We start from the raw sequence: 24,921 nt of genomic DNA on the forward strand, positions 1-24,921 counted from the left end.
TTTAAAATATTAAGTTATTCTATCCAAGCAAAAAATAAAAAACAAAAAAATACTGGCTTTTCCACTACTCTAAATAATAATATAATAATAATTCTTGGGAACCAGCCAAAAAAAAAAAAAAAAAAAGAAAACTCAAAAAAGAGCCCAAAGTGGAAAAGGAAGAGGAGAGAATACTCACAAGACTCTTTGCTTTGTTCTTATTCTGTAATCTGTATCCAATTCTGCTTAGGATTTGTTAGGGACATAGAAAAAAGGGAAAACCCCCTTTTTTCAGAATCTTTAATTTGACTGGAATTTGATCTATTGATTTGTTTAACTGATAATTGAAAGATCGATTCTTTGTTTTGTGTGAAATTTGATTGAATTTAACAGGGAGGAAAAAGATGGTGTCTGCAAACAGGGAGATGGCTGTTTATTGTTTTGATACATTGGTGTCTCACTACAACAAGGAACAACCTCCTCCTCCTGCTTTTGATGAGGGTGAACAGTAAGCTAATTTTTCTCTATGCTCCTCTTTGTTTTAGCTTAAAATTACAGACAACCATATTGATAAAGTTTGTGTCTTTTTTTGTTTTCTTGTAGATGGGGTGTCTTGAATTTTTGTATGCATGTATTTGAGTTGAGCTTCTTTTTAGAGTTGGATGTGGAGTGTGCTTACCATTAGAGCAAACCCATATATGTTGAGCTTAGACGAAGAAGTGATGATTTATATAGCCGACCCTAACTTGATTGGGAGTTGGGATTGAGTCCTGATTGTTGTTTTTGTTGCAATGTGTGTGCATATCTTTATTACCCTTTTGTGAATGTGATATGTTTGTGAGATATGTATAGCTATGCATGTATGTGAGTCGAGTTTAAACGAAGAAGTAATGATTAATATAGCTGACCCTGACTTGGTTGGGACTGAACTCCTAATTGTTATTGCTATGTGTGAACATATCTTTGTTACCCTTGTGTGGCATAGTTTGTGGGGAATGTGTAAATTCCCTTCAGAAGATATGTGCAATTTCTCTATCTTTAGATTGGAATGAGTTCATTCTTTTGTACAAGTTACTCAACAATTTATTTTCTTGGTTGGATGGTGCTGAGGCCTGGGAATAGGAAGAGTCAATGCTGATTCAATCCTTTTGTGTTCTTGAATCTGGAAAATTACCTGTTTATTTTGTTGTTTAGTGCCATCTGTCAATGATGTGCTCACAAGATGTGATTCTAACTTTTACTGATAAAAAAGATGTGATTTTTAGCTTCTTTCATTCCAATTGCCACTTGTTACCCTTTGTAAGTGTTGATTTGTCATGGCCTTTTCAAAATTGTCATTTCCTTTATATCAGAACATTTTTTCAAATAAGATTTTTATGTAGGGCATTCCTTTTCTATTGGAAGCTTCCCTTTCTTTGTATTCCCCCACCCCACCCCACCCCACCACCACCACCACCACCACCAAATTTCTAATCGTTAGTCTTCCTTGTAACATCTTTTTCTTTCATCAAGTGAAGGTCTGTTCCACGAAGCTTGTTCTGTCTATGTATTTTGGCTCATGACAAAATTTTCTTAGTATAGTCTTAATAAGTTGGAAAAAGCATCTGCTTTGGACGGTGTAAGGATTTTTTGGTGTCCCTTTTTGTAAGCTAATATCATTCTTAGTCTTTGATTTGTAACTCATGACATGGCAAAATAATACGAAAATAGTTTGGATGTTGCTCTCATGCTCAATCTACATTTCAGCCCGCTGTTTGTGACTTGGAAGAAAGTGGTGAATGGTGGGGAGCCTCGTTTGCGCGGATGCATCGGCACTCTGGAAGCTCGCTGCATTGTTAATGGTTTTAAGGATTATGCACTGACAAGGTAAATTGCAAGTGAAGTTCTTATATTTGAAGTACCGTTTCTTAATAACTCTTTGCAATTCTATTTCATGTTTGTTAGCCAATAAATAGGAATGATATTAAGATAATTGAGCTTCATTATGTGGCAAAGAATTTGTTGAATCAAAGCCAATTATTGTTGGCAAAACTGTTTGAAGGATTTCATTAGTTGTTTGGCTTGTGTATGTTTGATACATTTTCTATATACAATTTATTGGACATTATTGGGCGTGTGAAAGCATTCTATTTCATACTGTTAGTGTACCATATTCATGAGTAAGTATGTTAGTTTGCAGATAAATGAATCTTGAGATCTTTTGCACTTTAATCTCTTCGGTTTCACTGTTTGATTATAAATGACGTGTTACACTTCCTTTTCCTTGTGCTGACTTGCTTTGAAACCTTAAGTTTGTCACACTCTTGGGTTCTTAAGAAAGTGATTGCTTGCTGCTTTTATTTTCTTAAATTTTGTTACGGCCTAAATAAAAACTTATGTTATATCTGATGACACTGTATCTACGTATTTACATATTTGAATTCATCTGCAGTGCTCTCAGGGACCGTCGTTTTCCTCCGATACAGGCTAAAGAGTTACCTACTTTACAGTGTACAGTTTCAATTCTCACTAATTATGAGACTGCAGCTAACTACCTTGATTGGGAGGTACTGCTTTTCAACTTACTTTGAATCTCTGATTCTTAAATCATGGATGAAATTTACATGTTTGTATGCTTGACATATATCTTTTTGTGATTACGTCATGGCTTTGTGGATCAAACTCATGAGCACCAAAAGAATTCAAATAAGAAGCAAATTTTGCCATAATTTAGGTTGTCAGATTTCACTTCTTAGAATGGTGTTGACACATTGCCTGGATTATTTGTTTCTAAGACGTTATACTGACCTTGGATGGGATTGTAGAGTTTAGTTTTGTTTGGGTGATGGCTATTGAAAATTTGTTACACAAGCATGACAATCAAATCTGCCTTTGAACTTGTATAACTCCCTAAACATGTATCGTGAAGCTTAGAACAAAGTCTTCTTTTCTTCATTTGCTCCCTCATGAGAATCCGAATTCTTAAATCAAATGTCAGTCATCATTTTACATTTTCTCAACTCTCTTATTGGTTTTTAGATGATTCACCCTCTGTATGTTCTTTTCCGTAAGGTGGTCTATGCTCATGATTCGTCAGTGTGCAAATCCTCGCCATTGTTGACAATCATATAAGAAATTTTTTATCTACCTGCATCCCTTTTTCTCAACTTTGACCACTCGGCCACAACTGTTTCTCTCTTTTTGGTTTGCTGTATTAGTATTTTGTTCTCAAGAATGTAATGGATTTATTCAGGTAGGGAAGCATGGGATAATTATTGAATTTACTGACCCTAACTATAACACAAGAAGAAACGCCACGTACCTACCTGAGGTGGCCGCTCATGAAGGTAATTTTCTTCTCCCTTACCTATCACCGACACAGAACGTTGTGCATATTGTCTATTTAAGTTTTTCTGGCGCTTGTCGAACTAGTTGAGCTGCAAGATGAACTTATTGAATTTTGTCTCCAGGTTGGACTGTTGTAGAAGCAATTGACTCACTGATACGCAAAGCAGGTTATAATGGACCTATAACAGAATCATTGAGGAAGCAAATCCATCTAACTCGATACCAGAGTACATTATTTACTATGCAGTACAGTGAATATGTGGATCATGTTAAGGAAACCCGAGGTCTCGATCCAACTATTAACGGTGTGAAACCTTGAACAACGTATGGATTGTTCGGAGGAATCTTCCACCTTAAGACCAGTAGATGATTTTGGTTAAGTGGAAGATAAACCATTCTAAAATTCATGGTTGGAATATGTTGTTATAGATTCCAACCCTGTCTAGTGATTGTTTTCATAAACGTTTTACGCTATTCTTCGAGACTGAAACTGAACTCATTTTCAGTGCTGAGTGCACCCAAAAAAAATTGAACTTCAACAGTTCCTTTAAAAAGCTGCATTTGTGGCTATGTTTGTTATAATATAACTGTCTGCTTTCTGTGGTTAAAAACTCATTCCTGTTGGCTATGTGCTTTAGTTCTCTACTTGAGGATTTGAGATACAAATCTCGAATATTTTCAAATTGCTGTGAGAATAATTTGTAGTTATTGCTGGTGTCTAATTATTTACATTACTATTGAGCTATGTTGCTCGGATTCTAGCATTCGAGTTATGCAAAACTTGGTTCAAACACTATAGTGCTCGTCATGAATAAATGTTCAACAACATCAACATATCTGATGTGATTTCACTAGTGATGTCTGGTTATTTACATTACTATTGAGTTGTGTTGCTCGGACTCTAGTACTCGAGAAGTGCAGAACTAGACTCAAAACACTCTAGTACTTGTCATGAATAAATGTTCAGCAACATCAACATATCTGATGTGATTTCACCAAAACACTCTAGTACTCGTCATGAATGAATGTTCAGCAACATCAACATATCTGATGTGATTTCACGAGCTGGTGTCTTGTTATTTACATTACTATTGAGCTATGTTGCTCAAACTCTAGTACTCGAGATGTACAAAACTTGACTCAAAACACTCTAGTACTCGTCATGAATAAATGTTCAATATCAACATATATGATATGATTTCACGAAAAATTTGACAAAGGTGCGGTATATGCATATTTAACTCATGTCTTTGTCTTGTGAGGAGGTAGAGGCAAATTATATTAAGCGGATGTTGACATGGTAGGTATGAACACTATTATAACATAATATCCAATATAATTTCACAAGTTGGCATGAAGAGGATAACGCGTAAATTTCAAAATATAACGATCTAATTTAATATGAAATAAATTATTAATAATATAATATTTACAAAAAAACGAAATTACCAAAACGTACCTTACGTTTGTAAACCGCTCAATCAGTTTAATTAAAGTCAAAACCACATAATTAACACTGCTAATCACAATTCATAATACAGTTTAACCTCAACTCCTCGACTCCATCGCTATTAAAGACAAAATCCCCCACCCCACCCCCACTCACCCACCCTGTTCTGCTAAATCTAAAGCTCCATTTTCAGTCGTGTACACTAAGTAATCGCAATTTCTCCAATCTCAGGTACTCTCGTTCTCTCTCTTGTTTATGTAATTTTTTTGGGCACAGATTGTTTGTAGCAATTCTCTATTTTGAACTTTGTCGGCGAAGATCTGATCGGAAGTATTGGTAATTGCTATGATATTGGTGTTTCTACGGTAGTTAATTGTAGATAATTTGATCTTCGTTATCCGGATTTGAAAATTGTAGTTTCATATTTTTGATTTGACTCTCTGTTCGTTTTATATATTTGAGTTTTTGTGTATTATATTATGTTTTTCCTAATTTTCCCTCACATTTAGACTCTAGAAATTGAGGACTTTGGTGTAAGTACAAGCGAGTTCCTTTTTTTTTTGTTGATAGATGCAAAAAAAATTATGCTTGAAGAACTTTTTTTTGTTCAAGTTTGAAGCATAATCAATTTAGTTAAAGGCGAATGTTGTAGTCCCTAATCTCTTGAAAAAAAGTTTTTCTTTTGGTGTGTGTGTTCATTTTTTTGTTGGATATTTGCATGCAACTCTGGTTTGGCTGGTCAATCTCACCACAGCTGCAGCCATGACAATTGTGTGCTTACTCTGCTCCTTTTTGGTCTCAGAAATGTAAGACTTAAGTGAATTAGTACCCACCGCAGGCACACACCACCAGAAAGTTCATTGGATTCTCACCTGTATTGATTGAATCTTATACGACTTTCCAAAACTCCACCTTTTCTTGTCTCTCTTTTCGGATGAGGTTCATATGTTGTCTACGTTTTGTGTGTCTTTCTTCGTCCCCAACAACCCCTTGAGCCACCTCATAGAGTTAATCGTTTCCTTTCCAATTTTGAAGCATTATAAATTCAGTGAAGGTGAATGTGGTAGTCTAGTCTCTAATCTCATGGAAAAACTGATTTTTTTTTTTGTGTTAGATATTTGCATATCTTAGGTAGGGATTTAAGAATGCTCTTTTTGAATTACAGGTCAAATTGAAGTTGTGATTGAAAATGAATCCAAAAGGTTTGATTTATAGCTTTGTTGCGAGGGGGACTGTTGTTCTAGCTGAGCATACACCTTATTCAGGGAACTTTAGTACCATTGCTGTCCAGTGCTTGCAGAAGCTCCCTTCAAATAGTAGCAAGTATACATACTCATGCGACGGTCACACCTTCAACTTCCTTTTAGATAGTGGCTTTGGTATTCATTCTTCTTACATTTTCTATGTTGTATATAATATATTTCTGGTTAACTGGATTCTGACTAGTTTGCTACCAACACAATTTTGTAGTCTTCCTAGTTGTTGCTGATGAACCAACAGGAAGAAGTGTACCGTTTGTGTTTCTTGAAAGGGTTAAGGATGATTTCAAGAAACGTTATGGTTCAAGTATCAAAAATGATGGCGATCCACATCCTCTTGCTGATGGTGATGAAGAAGATGATGATCTATTCGGGGATCGTTTTAGCATTGCGTACAATCTTGACAGAGAATTTGGGTGTGTATATGTAATTTTTTTCACCTACAATTTATAATATATTTGTAGCAGCTAGACTTAGTATAGAGTCCAAAATCAGCCAATTAATTTGGATTTATTTATTCTGGAATTACTAGGCCAAAACTTAAAGAGCACATGGAATACTGTATGAACCATCCTGATGAAATGAGCAAGCTGTCTAAATTGAAGGCTCAAATCACAGAAGTCAAAGGAATAATGATGGACAACATTGAGAAGGTAAAGTGTTGATGTTCTATCTCTTATTTTTTACGGGAAGGGTGCATCTGTGGAGTAAGTTATGTAAGAAGACCTATCGTCTCTCGCAATGAATATGTGCTTAGCGAATACAACACCAAAATTATGCTGGTGATGATCAGGCTCTTGCATCAAATAGGGAAGATGACTGGGTATTATTACTCCAAGTTATTGTCAGGAGTAGCTACACGCCATCTGATAGTTGACCATTTTGTATAAGGGTAGTAATATTGTCAGCTTATTGTTGTCTAACTGCGGGAAATTTTAAGCCTTGTGAACTTGTACAATGACGCTTTAAATGTTGATAAAGCCTCTGCTAGTAAGAATGGAAGAGGTAGCCACCAAGTCTGTTTCGCACTAGGAGTTGACGACATGGCTATGATGACGATTGTAGTGAGGTCTAGTATTGATTTTTGACTTTGCAAACTCTCCATAACTGGAGACTCTAAACATATTTTGATAAAGAGTACAAAGTATTAAGAATGTTGCCCACTTTGTACATCATTTTACTTTAATGTTACATTTATTAGATTGTTAATGTATATATTAGACTTAGTGTCCCACATAGGAACAGGTGTATTAAGTACTGTGTAGATATAAGTATAATAAGGCTCAGTATCAATAGGCTCAGTGTAATACAACAGAGTTCATCTTAATAATATGCTTCCCATGCCTTCTCAAAATTTTGATTTTAAACTAGCATGTGTTCTGTATTGTATATGTATTAACTTGTCACCAAGAAAATGATTATGGTTGAGTTATCCACTATTCAGCCAGATGTGATTGCCCCCCTCTTTCCATCATTTATAGATTCATGGCTTAATTGATACCTTTTTTTTGCTATTAATTGTGTTGCTTTTTTGTGGTCAGTACTTCTTTTCGTTGATACTTTTCACCTTAGTTTTTTTCTTGTATCTGTGTAACCTGTTTTTGAAAAGGATTTTCTTGAGCCAAGGGTCTATTGGAAATACCATTTCTACCTCTCACAAGTTAGGGGTAAGGAATGCATACACCCACCCTCCCCAGAGCCAACTTGTGAGATCACAGTGGGTATGCTTATCGACTTCGATACTATTACTGAGGTGTGACACTAGGAGAGAATTGATAGAGTAATCCAACACTTGCTACACCACACATTATCTTCTATTGTTTTTGTTAAACTTCTTATGATGTTTTAAACATGTTTCTGGAGTTATGCTCCCGAACTTTGGTCCTGGGGATTGTAGAATATGTTTTGCAAGTATTCTGTCTGCTAACTACTCAAGTACTGAAAACATTTGATCGCCAGTGTCTTTGGTTTGTGGGTGGTAGTGATGGTGGTTATCATGTTTATTGTGGTGAAGGATTGGTTGATGAAAAGATTATTGGAATGCTCCTGTTCCAAAATAAAAAAGGGATTATCGGAATGCTCCTGATACAGATAACCACCATCACCACCACTTAAGGCCCTAAATTGTATCACTATTGGGTTCAGTTAGTTATTGTTGTCATACTTATAGTAGCATATTACAAATAGATTTATATGCATAGACTAAAATAAGAGAACCCTCCAGTGTTAGAGAGCTTGTAATCATTTTAAGCACAAATGATCGAGTCTTGGAATGCAATGAGGGCTCTATACAACCAACCCAACTAGTGTAGGACCGAGGCATAGTTGATTGAAATATACAAAGCATAAACTTGCAGCAACCAGAGAATATTAAAGTTTCTGGATTAGAGTTTAGTTTTTTCAAGAGTAATCTTAATTTTTAATATTGGTACTTCTTTGGCTGATAATGCTATAGAACAGTTGGGTGAAAAATTTCTCATTGCTAGAACTCTAGGATATAACAGGTATCGCATTTTGTAAAATTATCAGAACGACTAGTATTTAGTTCTGAAACTGAAATTTATTGACACCACTTTATTCACATCACAGAATTTGTTACTCCCTCTGTCCCTATTTAGTTGTCCACTTTAGAAGTGGCACACATACTAAGGCACCAGCGATTATCATAGGTAAGTTACAATTTTATCCTCAACTTAAAAGATTATGTAACTCCCCAAGTATAATAAATGTATTTTCTTGTTCCAAAAAGCATGCACACAACTTAGTAGTACTAGAATTTTTCTAGAATTAAATAAAGGCATATTAGGAAAAGAATTGTTGTCCTTTCTGGATTTGTTAAAATGGACAAGTAAATAGGGACAGAGGGAGTAGCATTTTTGTATTGCATTTCTAAAGGTGTAATGCTACATCTAGTTGATAGTGTGGAGATTTACTTAAGAATTGAGGATTGCATGCATGTGCAAGAACTCAAACTGCGATGACTGTTCTCGCTTAAGTGAGGTTGGGGATTTTCTAGAATCATCTCGCTTCCAAGTCGGATGTGCTTTGATGAGTTTGACCTGCCTCGGTAAAACTGTTGCTGCAAACTGCAGTCTTTTCTGCGTAAATTCTTAATTATTTTTTTGGACAAGTTTTATTCAAACAGAAAATCAGATCAAGAGGTACTATTATTAGGTTCACTACATTTATCATAATGGAATTAATAGATAGATATCCTCATAATCATGGGTTTTAGGCTTTTAGTGACTAAGGAATGCCATTAAAGTCACATGACAGAGGGTGAGTGAATAAATCTTACATGAAAATAAGAGGTTGCCTCTTTTGGGGATAATTGAGAAACAGAGAGTAGTTCATCCTAATAAGCTGGATCTCAGTTAAGTGCTATTTTGCTTGATTCGTTTCCTGACCCTCCATACAAAGTGGCTGTTTTTCTTGTTTTTGGTTAACATTTTATATAATGAAAAAATATATCAAGATATGATTATGTAAATCAAGTTTTGAGAAAGGTAAAACTGGAAAATTAGCGACTGTTAGAAAACTCATCATTGCTTTTGCTTCAGTGTGTTTCTTAGTTATATTCTTTGCTTCTTCTGGTTGAAATTACATATTAAAGACATTTTGTGTTGCAGGTTTTGGATCGGGGTGAGAAGATTGAACTGCTAGTGGATAAAACCGAGAACCTTCAGTTCCAGGTAAGTGCTATTTTACAGAGTATTTGCACTTAAAATAACCTTAGTGATTGTGCTGATTTACAACTGTGAAAGCGTTCAGGCTGACAGCTTCCAGAGGCAAGGAAGGCAGCTTCGTCGCAAGATGTGGTTTCAGAACCTTCAAATGAAACTGATGGTTGGTGGTGCTATTGTAATTTTCATTATCATCGTTTGGCTTTTCGCTTGTGGAGGTTTCAGTTGTTGAAAAGAGATTTCAACGTAATCATTTGGTAATAGTACACTTTTATCTCTCATTTCTGTAGTGTACAAAACCTTTCTTGTAAATGTGAGACAATGCTGCGGATGCTTTGTTTTGGTGACTTAATACTATGGTATGGTACCTATTAGTATACGTATGGTTAGCTTTCGTGTGTAATTTAGCGTAATGATTCATCATACGATTGTAAAGAGTGGCTAGACGTACATACCACAACGCGTACAGGAACAGCAATAACAACTACTTAAAATCTGAAAGTATGTGTGAAGATTTGTGTAATATCTGTTTTTCAGCTTTTTTATTGCTTAATGCTGTTCAAGAAACTGTGACTATGTTTCATACCTGACAAATTGATAGTGCTAATATTATTTGTGCATGATGTTTCATTATTTATAAAACTAGTGTGACATTAGACAAAGCATAGATGAAAACTTGATGTTTATTTGTAAAGACATCATTAGAGTGATTGTATTGATTTTGATGCTTAAGAATAGGGAATATGGTGTGTCACTCCACATGTAGTAGATATAGACCATTGTGTGTTTTGTTTACCAGTTATTGATTATTAACAATTCTGGTTATCGGCTTAACTGATAAGATTTGATGCAAAAAAAATTATTAAAAATCATTTTTAAAAAGGTGGCAAATGAGTTGACAAATTGTATCTTTCTCAAAAGTAAATATAGAAACATTGTAGAATAATCGAGAGTTCAAGAAAACTAGAAATAAAAGTATGAAATCAAATTTTAAGTCAAGAACTTTATATGTCCAATGGTATAAACATAATTTATCAATTTACTATTGAGTACTCGATTAACTCATTAAAAAAACATCAAACCGTTAATAATTGATAATATTAAATGAATAACCTATTATCGATAAAATCAACTGTTGTGATTTGTTAACCAAATTCAGAAATCATCTTATGTTTGTTAATAAAGAGTGATAAATTTTTAGTTAAGTGTCATTAGAACCAATATCGCTAAAGGTTTGGAGACATACAAAAAGTTCTAATTGCCGTTAAAATTAAATATTTAGCGGAAATTAATTTTTCATTATTGCTAATAATAATTTTTTATGTAAAACTTCGAAATAAGACAACATTAAGGAATTCTCTAAGCGAACCCATCAATATGATTAGTCTCTCAATGAAATTCTCTTAATAATATAAAGGTAAAATAGGTATAAAATAAACAAGTAAAACTAATTATTTATTTTTAGTACGTCAAATAAAAATGAACGAATGAACTAGTTTGAAAGGAAGTAAACAGACAAAAATGCAAATTACCCAAAAAAAAAAAAAAAAAGATACATGATGCAAAATGGGAAAAAAACTAATTAATTAATTAATTAATTAATAAATCATATTTCCTGAATTTTGACCAAATTAAAGCATAATTGCTCCAACTGGATCTCAAGGTTATTCTTCTTATTAATTAATTCAAATATTATTATCAATCTTAAGAGGCATTTGAGAAATTTATTTTAAAAAATATTCATTAAATCAGAAACTTAAAAAATAACCTCTTTGAAATAAGAATTATAAATTCGAATGGATTTTAATTTAAATGAATTTTGTTGTGTTTTGATTTTCAATTCCTTTATCAACAAAATTCTTGGTTGTTATATATAATTGTTCTTCTTTCACGTCTACATTTATATTTCTTATTTTTTACTTTTCGTTTTTTTTTTATATTAAATCCACTTTTTTAATTACACTTTGCGTTGAAAATCTAGCCATTGGTAATTTTTGTGTTCTTTAGTTTGACAACATTGATCTTATTAGGTACATAATGTATACATGATTCTCATTAATCATATGAGATTTCACTCATTATTAGACAATTTTAATAAGCATAGTGAAACATTTACTTTAAAGAGGGATCAAAACATGAAAATAAATAAATAAGCGCCGCAAGTCCTTCTCTATCAAGAAACAACATAAAAAATATCAAAGTCATCAGTTTAAATTTTTCTTATTTTCTAGATCTGATACCTAATTAATAGTTCATTTTATTTTATTTTCTTGGTATTATTTACATTCATATACTAGTAGAATATAATCCTTATATTATAGTGTTGGGAATGAAATTAACAAGTAAATTCAAGCAAACACAAAACCAAAATGATAACAATTTCATAGATATAAAAAAGCAATATATCAAGTGCCACTCTTGAGTCTTGGCTATTTCTAATACCCCTTGCAACAAAACTAACTTGAAAATTTTAAAAAAAAACATGACATAATTAAACAACATCAATAATTTGATGAAAATGACAAAAACATAGATTCTTAATTCATGATTTTTCTACTTCATGAGCTGCCTCTTTTCCTTCTTCATCAGGTACATAATCTTGAGTTTTCCTCTTCTCCCTTTGATAATTCTTTTCCCCTTGTTATTTGGTTTCTCTTCCGCTTCATTTTCTGTCTCCACCTCTTCTTCGTCCAGTTTCACATCCTCTAGAGAGAGAAAATCACAAAAAGAAAAAAAATGAATTTAATATTAAGAAAGAAGAAAAGCAAAACAATCTGAATTCCACCAGTTTGACTAATTTAGATTTGCATAAAAATAAACGAAGGGGAGGAGGGGGTTCTAGTTGTCTATATAAAAGAATACTTCATTTCAAGGTTCAGATTTCGAGACCATTAAGAGTAACAAAATCTTAATCATTTGACCATACCCTAGAGTGGTATAAACAATATGTGATGAAAATTGCTTGGGAGGATGGGGGAGTTTCGAATGCTCATCATAAAAGAACACTTCATTTCAGGATTCGAATTTCGAGACATCTGATTAAGAATGATAAAATCTTAACCATTTGACCATATCCTTGGGGTGGTAAAATAATATATATTTAATGAAAATTAAGGGGGGAGGGGGAGGTTCAAACACTAATAATGAAATAGCACTTCATTTCAGGGTTCAAATTTCAAGACATATGATTAAGAGTGACAAAATCTTAACCATTTGATCATACCCTTAAAGTGGTAAAAATAATATTTAAGGAAAATTAAGGAGATTGTGGGTGGGGGGAGTTTCGAACACTCATAAAAAAAAGAGTACTTTATTTTAGGGTTTAAATTTCGAGACATTTGATTAAGACTGACAAAATCTTAACCATTTGGTTAAGGGTGGGGGAGGGGGGGGGGGGCGAGAGGGGGGCTTAGAACACTCATCATAAAAGAGCACTTCATCTTAGGGTTCATATTTCGAGACATCTGATTAAGAGTGACAAAATCTTAACCATTTGACTGTACCCTGAATAGTAAAAACAATGTATAATGAAACTTAAACTTGTTTGTTCATAAATTCAAATAGAAAGTGAGTAATCACCACTAGTTTCTTCAATTTTATGCTCTGGGGAAGGCATACAAAAAGTTGGTGCTGCATTTGTGAATTTTGTTAATTGGACTGGATTTGTTTTCAAAAGGTCACTAAGGCTAACATACTTATATTCTCTACTCATGATTTTCTTTGGAGAAAGAAAAAAAAATGAAAAATGATATGTTTGTTTATTAAAAAAATGATTTAAGGATGATATATATAGCCAAAATAAAATTTAAATAGATTTTTGTAATATGATTGAATTATGAAAAAAGATTGTGTGACTGCTTTTACTATCCATGTGATATTAATGTATTAATGGTAAGTATGTTAAAGATTAATTAAATGTTAAATCAAAGTATATTCAAAATAAGTCTGTCCTAAGAATTAAAGATATTTTAAAGACATATTATATATGCTTAATTAATGGTCAAAAACACATTAAAATTTTCACTTTTCTGGTGAATTTTACCCATCAATTATTTCTTGTGTTTTTCCTATCTAAATTATTGTCATTTTATATATTATAATACACATTGAATGTGATTAAACTAAATATCAATTGTTTTATTTTTTTTTACTTGGACATATATGACCATCAGGTAAAACATATTAAAGTAGATTTGAAAAGAAAATATAAAAATAAAGAAAATGCAATAACGAATTTCGTTGTATCCAAAATAATGAAGTAAAGAATAATATCAACAATAAATAATACGAAAATTGGAACAAACATAGGAGACAACATGTTAATATAAAAGAATAAGATATTAGGAGAATAATAATGTTACTAATAAAGAAAATTAGACAATGCAAAACTACCTACTAATAATTAACTTTCTACTCTAATTTTAAATTCTGATATCTTCTTATTTAGATTCATATCGTCGATGACCTACGAGTTTTCTTCCAACATGTATTCAAGAAAATCAACAAAATAAATTATCATAAAGAATGTTTATTAAGTAACATGTGAAGCCAAATTAGATACACATGATGCACCATATTTTATTCCATAATTATTCCTAAACTTCAATTTAGAGTTTAATCATTTTATATAAAAAAAAACATTATATTGTAGTTCTCTTATATTCTAAAATATTTAGACGTTTGCTATATTTTTACTATCTTTGTCCTTCTTAATAGCTTCTTTAATGGAAATTTAACGTTAATTAATTGTGACCAATTTAATGATGGTTTAGTTTGGTGGTATAATTCATGTTTTTTTAAAAAAAATTAAACACTTAATGCTCTTGTAATACACAATTATTATAATTCAAGCTATATTTATTTAAAGTTTCTATTGTATAAAGAGGTAAGTATGTAATTTTAAATTACTAGGACTGTATCTATAACTTAAAGCATATTAATTATCCTATAAATAATATTTTTGAAATGAGAAATGTGCATTGAGTGATTGTAATTAATTGCAAACTACATACAGATTAGTATAATGAGTTGGACTAGATTTATATTTAATAATAATTAGATCGTTAATTGTTTCTTTGACCAAATAAGAAGATTACTTTATGCAAGGAGTAATTAGTCATTCTCATTAAAATTGACATTTCAATACTATTTTCAAATTATATAAGAGGATGAACAAAAACAAGTTACGCTAGAAAATATAATATCCTCATTTAGATTTTTGAATGAATTTATTAATATAAATTATTCAGGGAAACACTTATGGGTTTGGTCTAACTCATAGTTGGATTACTAGCTTAACAGGAGTTCAAGTACATATGACTGAAGTTTATATAATTTTTATTTAATTTTTTTCACTGAATTAGTCATTTTCTTCGACTCTGTTTATTAATGTTACTTGAACTTTAGACAAAAATTATTGAGTCGGAATATTAGGTTACGGTCAAGTCTCTGATTATTTTTATGTCCAGTTCATAGATAATTGGGCCAATTGGATGAGACATCAATTTTTAGGCCGTATTTGCGCCTCTCACACATTTCGCTCATCGCTCTCCTATGTATCTGACATTTCATATATATTCTAATCCGAGTAAATACATATATATACATGTATCTAATGTAATTTACATATACATGAGATACATAACAAACTTCGTTCACTTTCCTCACCATTTCGCTAGTCTCTTTTTCTATTTTTGTGTATCTAATAGCAAAAATATATGTATCTAAGTATATATTTTTCAATATATAATAGCAAACTCTTAATTAATAGTAAAATGCATGATATTTACAAATGTAGATAATAATGATTATATAATAATTGAGATAATAATAATAATATATATGATAATTCGATCCACCTCTACCCCACCTCCACCCCACCCTAATTTTGATACGTATAATTTACCTACTTGACAAAAAAGTAACAAACTTTGTCTTATTTCGAAACTTTACACATTGGATCTCAGTCAGTCAAACTAATCATAGTCAGCTTTTATAATGTTTCTCAACTGCAAAATCTTCTTTGGGGTTAGTAACTTCGTATTTAACATTTGTTTTAGAGTTTGATTAATTTAATATATTAAAAAAATCATGAATTTGAGATAAATTGCATAGGCGAATAGATCTAGATCAAAATATATATAGTTAGTTACGATAATTATCAGTATAATTTTTATTTAGATCTTATATACATACTTGTAGAAAATAAATGAATCATATACTCATTTATAATCTCAAAATTAATATCTATTTATGTTTGATTGTAAATTTTTATTACTTTTGTATAACTTAAATTTGTTATAAGAACTCATAAACTTTAAATGATCTATATATGCAAGCAAAATTGTAACTTAATTAGATATAGAAAGTAATTCGAAATGTATCTTATCCCACTTTAAATCAGACAAAAATAACTAAATATAGATCTTTAAATTAGACAAAAATAATTAAACGACTTGTCAACAAGATATATCGATGATGTTTATTTAACTTAATAATGAAGACAAGATACAAACATGCATCACACTAATAACATTAGCTAACATCTTCCTTCTTAGCATCATTTGATTTTTTTCCTCCTTTACCTGCATCACAATTTATAAGAGGGGAAATAAAAAAAGGCAAATAAAAATAAGATTAAAAAAAATACATTATTTTATTGTAGACATATGTAATTAATTAACAGTATATTTGATATGACATATAAATCCTTTTTACAAGAAAACATGAAAAAGTCATTTTCTGCTATTTTTTTTCTATAGAACTTGTTGACATTATGTACATATTTTTGTTTAAAGACATGTTTAGAAAAAAATTGTAAGAAATAATGTTTTTGATGAGCTTTCCATCAGAAATATCATGTGTTTTTAGTAGTGGTCCAATTAGCAAATATATTTTCCAGGAAAATTAATACTTTCTATTGAAAAGACGATACTAACAACAATAACATATTCAATGTAATCTTACGAATGAGATCTGGAGAGAGTAGGATATATGCATATCTTACTTCCCATCAAAAAAACAACAAAAATAGAAAAACATCATATCTTACTTTCTATCGAAAAAACAACAACAAAAAAAAACATCAATATATTTGATGTAATCCTATAAGTGAGATATCATGAGATCTGATATTCTAGAGAAAATATACACATATATTACTTCTATCTTTTCGGGATACAGTAGAGCTAGATCGTTTCCATCAAAAAGAGTTTTTCAAAAAGTTTGAAAATTCAAAAAAATTCCTAAAAAAGATTTTTCTTAAAAAATGACTTTAATCGTATCAAACATACAAGAAATAAAAAAGAGAGGAAATAATACCTTTATTAGCATTATTTTCACTAGAATTTTTTTTTGGCATTGGAGGAAAAATGTGTTCTATGGATGACTCACCATTATTTTCTTCAAAATAAAGCTCACCAAAAATTTCATTAACATATGATTTCTCATTTTTATTCTCAGCTGCTTTTTTCTGAAAAAAATATTGTTCTTGCTTTGTTAACACATCCATAAATTCCCTAAAGTTTAATTCTTGAAATTGATTTTTCATTTTTTTTTGTAACCAAAAAAAAAAAAAAAGGAAATGTGAGAGGTGTATAGTTGTGGAGAAAAATGAGTTGATTTTATAGTGCTATATATAGGATAAATAAATGGAGTATGGAATTATCTCATTTACTTTTTTAGTTGAGGAGAAAAAGAGTTCCAAGTGATCATGGATGATATCATCCCTAGTTAGGTAACGGTTTAAGTTATACACGTCGTCAGTATGAAATTTTTATATCTATATCATCAGATCATATTTACGCCACGTTGTTGCAAGTACAGAGGCGGAGCTAGGGTATAACAAAAGGGGGTTTAGTTATTGAATCTTATTGATTTCTTCATATATTTACTTAGTCATATTTTACTTCAATGAAAGTTTTAGTTCCGTTACTGAATAAATAACGTATTTTATTTTCAAGATTTTTAAACCTCACATTTTAAACGAGTACATAAGGATAAAAGTAACTGATGGTCAAAGAAAACAATTCCAATGTATAAATTAAGAAAAAATTGTTGCTTGTCTTATTAAACAATAGTGTAACAACGTTAAATAATCATGTTAACTACGAGCTATTTTAGCCATAAGAAAAATTCAATATAATTTTTTTTTGTGTGTGTGGGGGGTTGTTTATTATTTGCTGTAATAATTGTACTGTGCTTTTGAATGGCACTTTAAAATATGGTTACTATTTCTTCACGTTTTTATTCAACTTTATGATAAAAACCCTAATTCTCCCACTAATTAAGTAACTTAGTTTATTTTTAAGATTATAAATCTAACATTATAAATGAATAAAGAAATAAGGTTGGGATCGTTTATGTTATTAAAGAATGGTTACAAGTAAATGGAAATAAGGAAAGTAGTCGTAATATCATAAATCACAGGGGAGATCAGTATTATAGAACGAAACCTGAAGGGAGGTCTTATCCCTAAATTTTAATGATTCAATTCATAACTTAAAAAAAGCTTGTATTGTGTTTATTACATGAAAAGAATCATGAATTGGCGATGAACAACTTATGTCAGTATATAAACAACAAAATTTTGTAGCTAGTTTAATTTAGTAATTACAGCTTAACGACGTTAAATAATTATATTAATTACGAGCTATTTAGCGATAAGATCCACATCAATTTCGTGTAGCTGATTTTTTTTTCTTTTTTTGTGTGTGAATGTTTATAATTTGCTGTAATATTTGTACTGTTTTTTTTTTTTTATTTCAACTTTAAAATGTGATTATTATTTTTTCATGTCAACATGCATGTTAATTTGTGAAGGTAAATTAAGAGAGGAATCAAATGTGTACGAACTATGACTTAAAGTTGGCCTCAGCTGGCAAAAACTTTATTATATAAAATACAAAATAGAAATATGAAGCATTATGCATGTGGTGCCTGCACCCTCTATTATTTACATATATATCAATTTAGAACATCATAATTATATCCTCATAATTTGAAAAGTGGTGTTTATGTCATTTTTGGTAATTTTCATCCAATAATTTTGGCAACATAATTGTACTTTGTGTTGAATGATCTGAATTTTTTAATAATAACAGTATAATATGAGATGTGGTGCAGCAGTGGAATTGTTTTATCTTTAATTAGAGGTCTTGAATTTGAGCCTCAGATATGGAGAAAATTCGTTGGAAGCGCCACTCCAAGGACACCCATGAAAAACCAAAAAAGTAATTGTTATATTCTTCAATTTCGTTAGTATAACCGTTGTTTCTTCTACTTTGATTATCTTTACTATTTTCATTGTCGATATTTTTATTTTTTCAATATTTTCAATAAAGATTTTCTTTTCTTGCATTTCTTTTAAATTTGTTTGAAAAAGCTGAAGATTTATCGATCATAATTTGAATGTCTACCCCACAAGAGTTATTTAACTTTTATAAATTGATTGTCCAAGAATGTTTAGACAATTAAGCTACCTAGAAGATATTTACAAGTAAATGTCTAATCAGAATTAGCATATATCCTAGCTTGAGGATAATTGAGACACATAATTTGTCCTAATATGTTAAAATACATTTATTGATATAAAGATTCTTTAACTTAATCCATTTTATATAAGTTAAATCTATTTCTTAAACTCCATTATAAATTTCCATTTTAGTTTAAGAGAGACTCGGAATAATTAAACCTTTTTTACTACTAAATAGAGGCGAATTAACGATGTAACATATAAATTCACATGAATTTGATAATTTTTCTGCGTATCTCATATATACACTAATTACAAAAGCTCATGTGCACTCAATATATGTTCACAAATCTATTTTTAAATGATGTCAATTAAAAAATATGAAATCATCTCATTAATAAAATAAATACTTGATTATTAATAATTATTAATATTTATAAATTTTAAGTGATGTTGATGAAATGATTATAAATTTTAGGGAAAATACCCAAGTACCCCCTCAATCTATGCCCGAAATCCCAGAGACACATTTATACTATACTAAGGTCCTATTACCCTCCTAAACTTATTTTATATGTTCATAATTAAAATATTATTCACCTCATCAATTTTTAATGTTTTACTAACATTCAAAATGTTCTAGATCCTATTATTTCAAAAAAGTTATATACTAATTAAATTAAAATAGATAAAATAAAAAATAAAAAAAAATACATAAAATGTATTTTTAAAATTCACAAAAATATTAAGTGTGAACATAAGAATTTGTTGCTAAATGCCAAATACGACCTTGATAGTCAATAATTACTTTTTAATATTTTTGTAACCGAAAGCAATTATTGTGTAAAAAGACAAATGAGCTTTAACTCTTTTTTTTAATATTATTATTATTATTTTTATCCTTAAGAGAAATAAACATAAAAATACAAAATGTACCTCCTATAGAGTTTAACGGTGACACGCTAATGAGCAACTTTGATGTTAACAAGACATAAGATAAAGTTTGTATTATTATTTTGGTTCAAAGTACGTGTAAATTGGGTGAGTCGTATAGTCAAATTTATTTATAACAGCATTAATTATTTAAGTCCTTTTGTTTTAGTATTATAACAAAATGTTATTATAAAAATGGTATAATCTTACCATGATATTGAATTGGTTCAAAAGAAAACTTATATGTTATAGTGACTAGTACTTCAATATCGAGCTTAATCTTAATTAAAATTTAGGGTAGAGATTTAAAATAACTTTTAAAAATTCTTTTTAAAATTAAGCTCAATTTGTTAAGTTTCATAATTTTTCAATGTATATATGACTCAAGAATAAATAGCTAATTTCACCAGTTATCATGATATCATATCAACGTAGACTAAGAAAAAAAACATGTGTTTTTTATGCATAAATAACTCAATCTTTATTGAGATTTAACTAAATTGATTTCGTATTATACAAAAAGTGCCTACTATTAAAAGATTTACTATTTCAACACTTAAATTTCAAAATTCTGATTAAAAATTTAAAAAAATAACATTTAGAGGTTAAATGATAAAACTAGGTAGAAATTCAAATAAATTCAATAACTTTTACTTAATAAATTATATAATTACCCTAGAAAATTCAGTATTTGATCCCAATATAACTCAATTATGGATGTTGAAGAGGATAGGTTGGGTGTCCCTTTTAGGTTAAAGTGAGCTTTGATTTGATAACAAATTAAGAATTTATAAATTTTAAATTTTGATTCTATTTCTAATACATAAATATTCATTTCACCAAACACAAAAACGATCTCAAGAAATAAATTTCACCTCACATATGTAAGTTAAAATTGAATGATAAAAAGTAAATCAATTACATCGTATTTTCATTTTTTACGCTTTACTCTTTATTCATAATTTTAAAGTATTTAGATAAGACGGCTCTAATTATATATTAACTAAGTAGTAATCAAAGAAGGGTAACTTATCGAAATTTCACTAGAGTTTAGAAGCTAATTACTTAGATACACATAGGTTGATAATATTATGTATCAGATCAAATTTTAGTGTGTCTAGTTACGTCCAGATGTATGTATCTTGGAATACATAAGGTTAAAATTAGGTGGAATGTGTTTTAGAGACACCATATCCAAGTGGATTCGCATGTATTTGGGATACATAAACAAATCACCTTCACCTCCCTCCCTCTCGCTAGCCACTCTCCTATGAATCACATCGGATACATACATATACATGTATCTAGTGTGATTTACATAAATCTGAAATACATTGATAAATTTCAAAGCATCGTACTTGCCTCTCTCCCTATTTTAATATGTCCGATAGCAAAAAATATGTATCTAAATAGCAAAAAACGTGTATCTAGATATAAAAAAGATTCATCGATTTACTTTGAAATTTATAGATGTCAGTAATTTCCTTTTTGAGAATCAGTTCATTATAGTATTGAAAGGTTAGACCTATAATTTTCTTTCTTGTTTCATTTTTCTTTTCAACTTTAAAATTTAGGTAAACAATCCAATGTATATTTCTTTGTAAATGGAGTGATACATCCTCTTGAACATTAACTCAAAATCATTGTAAATTGTTTCCAAAGGCTATCCATCTAATTCGATCAATCATTAACGAATAAACCTAATATAAGTGGATTTCATCAGGATAAAAATGCAAAAACGCTCTATTTCATTTTATATGACAATTTTTTAACAGCGAATATAAAATTAAAAAAAAAAAAGAAGAGAGAATATTTTTAGTAAATACCACTCTCAAAACTTATGATATTAAATATAACATATATATATCATGACATTTTTATGACTATAAGAACGTGTTAATATTAAAAATAAATTTAACATAAAATTCGAACGATTACCTATCAAGTTTCTTATCATTCACGTTTTACACCTCACTATTATCCTTAGGTTCAAAACTAGGAGGAGATGAATAACGTTCATCAATAAGAGTTTGTGAATACCATAGTGTGACAAGATTTTTTTTTTTTCTTCAAAATTTAATTTTGATACAAATTGTTCAAAAATATACACTTCTTTATCAGCCATATTTCAATTTTGACCCTTTTTGATGATGATATTACAATTTGTAGAGTGTATTTGGTTGGTTGTGGGGGGGGGGGGGGGGTATTAATTAATTTTTTGTTTGTATTTGGAGAATTTACTATAAGGTGAATTAATTATTGAATGGATGTATATATACGAATTAATTTGACTAAATATGCTAATAAAATTATAATTTGCTATAGTCGTGAATATCTTGAATATCACCCAAATTACGGAAAATTTATGAAAATTTTATTCTGAAGAAAACTCGAGATGATTAGGACGGTTTGAAAAAATTTAAATTTAATTATATTTAATAAAAAAGTGGAAAAACATATAGTACTTTCTAAATAATCGACCAAATTGTATCATCGACACTCCTAAAATTCTTCTATCTTATAGCCTATAGGTCAAATAATCTACCTGACGGTTTAATTTTGAATAGAAAAAGAAAATATAAAACAAAATACACAATTGAGAGATTTAAGATGAGTCAAATGACTACTTTATCTAGGGATTTTAGTAATTTCCTTTTAAGAAGCAATTAATTATAATTAAACAATAATATACAACTTCATTCCTTTTCCCAATTTTGAAATTTAGGTATAAACAATTTCAATATATGTTTTTATAAATATGGAAATATATCATCTCAAGAATTCACTCAAAATCATTATAAACTATTTGAGAGGACGAATATATCAAATCTGATCAACGACTAACAAGCAAATCGAATGTAGGTGGAACTAAAAAAAAATACAAAAATAATTATGAAAAACTGAATAATTTTTATATCTTTATAATGAAACTATAAAAGCATACATTTAGTTCATGGACAAATCCTATTAATACAAGATTAATAAAAATTATCATAAACTAAACTTTGAAAACTAAACACTTTGGGAGATTCAATCACATCTATGCCTCCACTTTCACTTTCCATTGCCAAATACCTTAGATGAATCTTCCACCTCAATCTAATTCACTAAACTTCCTTTTCCTACATCAATAGAAAATTTAATATTTGTAAATAATAAATATAAATCATTTTAGAAATAAAATCACATACCCTCTAGTTCATTAGATATGACTATGTTTGAAAGATACAATATTAAAAAGAGAGAAAACAACCTAGATCTTGCGATTTTAAATATGTATTGTACCAGGACATTTTATAACTATATATAATTTGAACATGTTACAGAATTTTTTCAAACATAGAAAAGCGTTATTTTATTTGTTACGTAGAACAAATAAAAAGAGTAACGTGTAAAACAAAGATTAGCGATTACCTATTAGCCCGTTTCACATCAATCACCCTATTCCCCTTAGGATAAACATATAGGGTGGGAGGGGTTTCATTAGTAGCATGGTTAGCACTTAAATTCCTAAAGAAATCTTGTTCATGAGCCTCCAACTCAGCCAAGAACTCTTTAATCTTTCTTGGTTCATCCATGCCTTAATTTTAACCCTAACTTGTGAAAATAAAGCAATTTGATGATGATGTTACCATTTGTAGTGTTATGTATATATAGGGGAGAATGAGGAGGGTGGGGTGGGGGGTCAAAGGGAATTTGCATTTGAATTTTTGGTTTTTGGTTTGTATTTGGAGAGTATTGAAAGTGTTTTTTTAAGGGATCAGTACTAATAAATTGATGAAGCAAATTACATTAAATTAAATTAGCAAAAATATAATTTGGTAAAGTGGTTAATTAATACTTAGGGACAAGTAATCATTTGGAAATTAGAAGCTAAGGAACATATAATATAGGAAATAATATTACAAATGGTCACTTAACTTTAATTTTTATTTTAAAAGTCACTCAACTTTTGTTTTTAAACAAAATCACTTAACTTTGGTACTTAATCCAAAACTCACTCAACTAGGGGACTTTTTTCGCATAAAGTCGCTCAAATCTATAAAAATTTTACTTACAAAATCACTCTTCTATTTAATTATTTTTCTGTAAAATTTGTTGATATGTAATTTTTATTTACAATCAAAAAATTGTAAGAAAATAAAAATATGTTTAATGAAATTAAATCTCTCTGCATACCCTTTTTTTCCTATCATTTCAAATCAATTCATGTTGGTATAACATATCACAAATACAAAATATTACAGTTAAAAATAAAATGACAAAAATAATAAACAAATTTTTAGGCGCGGATATCTCACTCTCTTTAAGGAGACTCAAGCTCGCTATGGCATAATCTACACGATTCAGTAGTATTACTCTTGGTTTGTCCCCTCCAGGATATAACGGCCCAACAACGTCATACGACTCAAACTCTGGATTAGTTTAAGAGTGCAAAGTTCCAAAAAAGAACACCTTCCTTCAATATATAAATATACTTGTTTGTATAGTGAATATAGTTGTAGATTTAGAATATTTTTTTATGTCTCAACTCTCTCTTTCACTACATTAATCTCAATATAAATAGAATACAATACTACTCATCATTTTCACCTCATACTTTCTTGTATATCTCTTATTTTTTATAACACAAAGAAATATCACTATTTATAAGTGAGAAATTTTTCCTCGCAATGAATAGTAAGATAATGGGATAGTAAATTAGATAAGTGAAAACATATAGATTACATGGGTTATCATATATAATGAGATAGAATAACGGGTGAAATTCGTGATAAATCATCACATTTTCGTCAACTTGTACCCACTAACATATTC

General features: G+C 30.0%; 2 protein-coding genes and 2 long non-coding RNA genes across 5 annotated transcripts; 2 read left to right on the plus strand and 2 right to left on the minus strand.

Annotated features, from left to right (window-relative positions):
• The first annotated feature begins 11 nt into the window (after window positions 1–11).
• On the plus strand, window positions 12–3,917 carry LOC101264080 (uncharacterized protein At2g38710). Its single transcript, XM_069291168.1, has 5 exons — window positions 12–487; window positions 1,726–1,845; window positions 2,411–2,525; window positions 3,212–3,305; window positions 3,429–3,917. The coding sequence occupies exons 1-5, from the start codon at window positions 384–386 to the stop codon at window positions 3,623–3,625; spliced, it is 630 nt and encodes a 209-aa protein (XP_069147269.1). The 5' UTR covers window positions 12–383; the 3' UTR covers window positions 3,626–3,917.
• Window positions 3,918–4,822: 905 nt separating this feature from the next.
• Window positions 4,823–10,077, plus strand: LOC101264388 (vesicle-associated membrane protein 727). 2 transcript variants are annotated; one of them, XM_004249907.5, is made up of 6 exons: window positions 4,823–4,987; window positions 5,922–6,135; window positions 6,227–6,431; window positions 6,548–6,668; window positions 9,645–9,707; window positions 9,787–10,077. In XM_004249907.5, the coding sequence occupies exons 2-6, from the start codon at window positions 5,946–5,948 to the stop codon at window positions 9,928–9,930; spliced, it is 723 nt and encodes a 240-aa protein (XP_004249955.1). In that variant the 5' UTR covers window positions 4,823–4,987; window positions 5,922–5,945; the 3' UTR covers window positions 9,931–10,077. The 2 variants fall into 2 exon arrangements, with proteins under 2 accessions (XP_004249955.1, XP_069147268.1); XM_069291167.1 differs by having other exon boundaries at window positions 4,969–5,092.
• Window positions 10,078–16,108: 6,031 nt separating this feature from the next.
• On the minus strand, window positions 16,109–17,452 carry LOC101264688 (uncharacterized). The gene is made up of 2 exons (XR_183224.5): window positions 17,019–17,452; window positions 16,109–16,282 (listed from the first exon to the last, which is right to left on the minus strand). It is a non-coding gene; the product is annotated as an uncharacterized lncRNA (long non-coding RNA).
• Window positions 17,453–22,993: 5,541 nt separating this feature from the next.
• On the minus strand, window positions 22,994–23,797 carry LOC138339568 (uncharacterized). Its single transcript, XR_011212413.1, has 2 exons — window positions 23,518–23,797; window positions 22,994–23,225 (listed from the first exon to the last, which is right to left on the minus strand). It is a non-coding gene; the product is annotated as an uncharacterized lncRNA (long non-coding RNA).
• Between the last annotated feature and the right edge of the window lie 1,124 nt (window positions 23,798–24,921).

Source organism: Solanum lycopersicum, chromosome 11 (assembly GCF_036512215.1).
Source record: "Solanum lycopersicum chromosome 11, SLM_r2.1".
In the NCBI taxonomy this organism is placed as follows: domain Eukaryota; kingdom Viridiplantae; phylum Streptophyta; class Magnoliopsida; order Solanales; family Solanaceae; genus Solanum; species Solanum lycopersicum.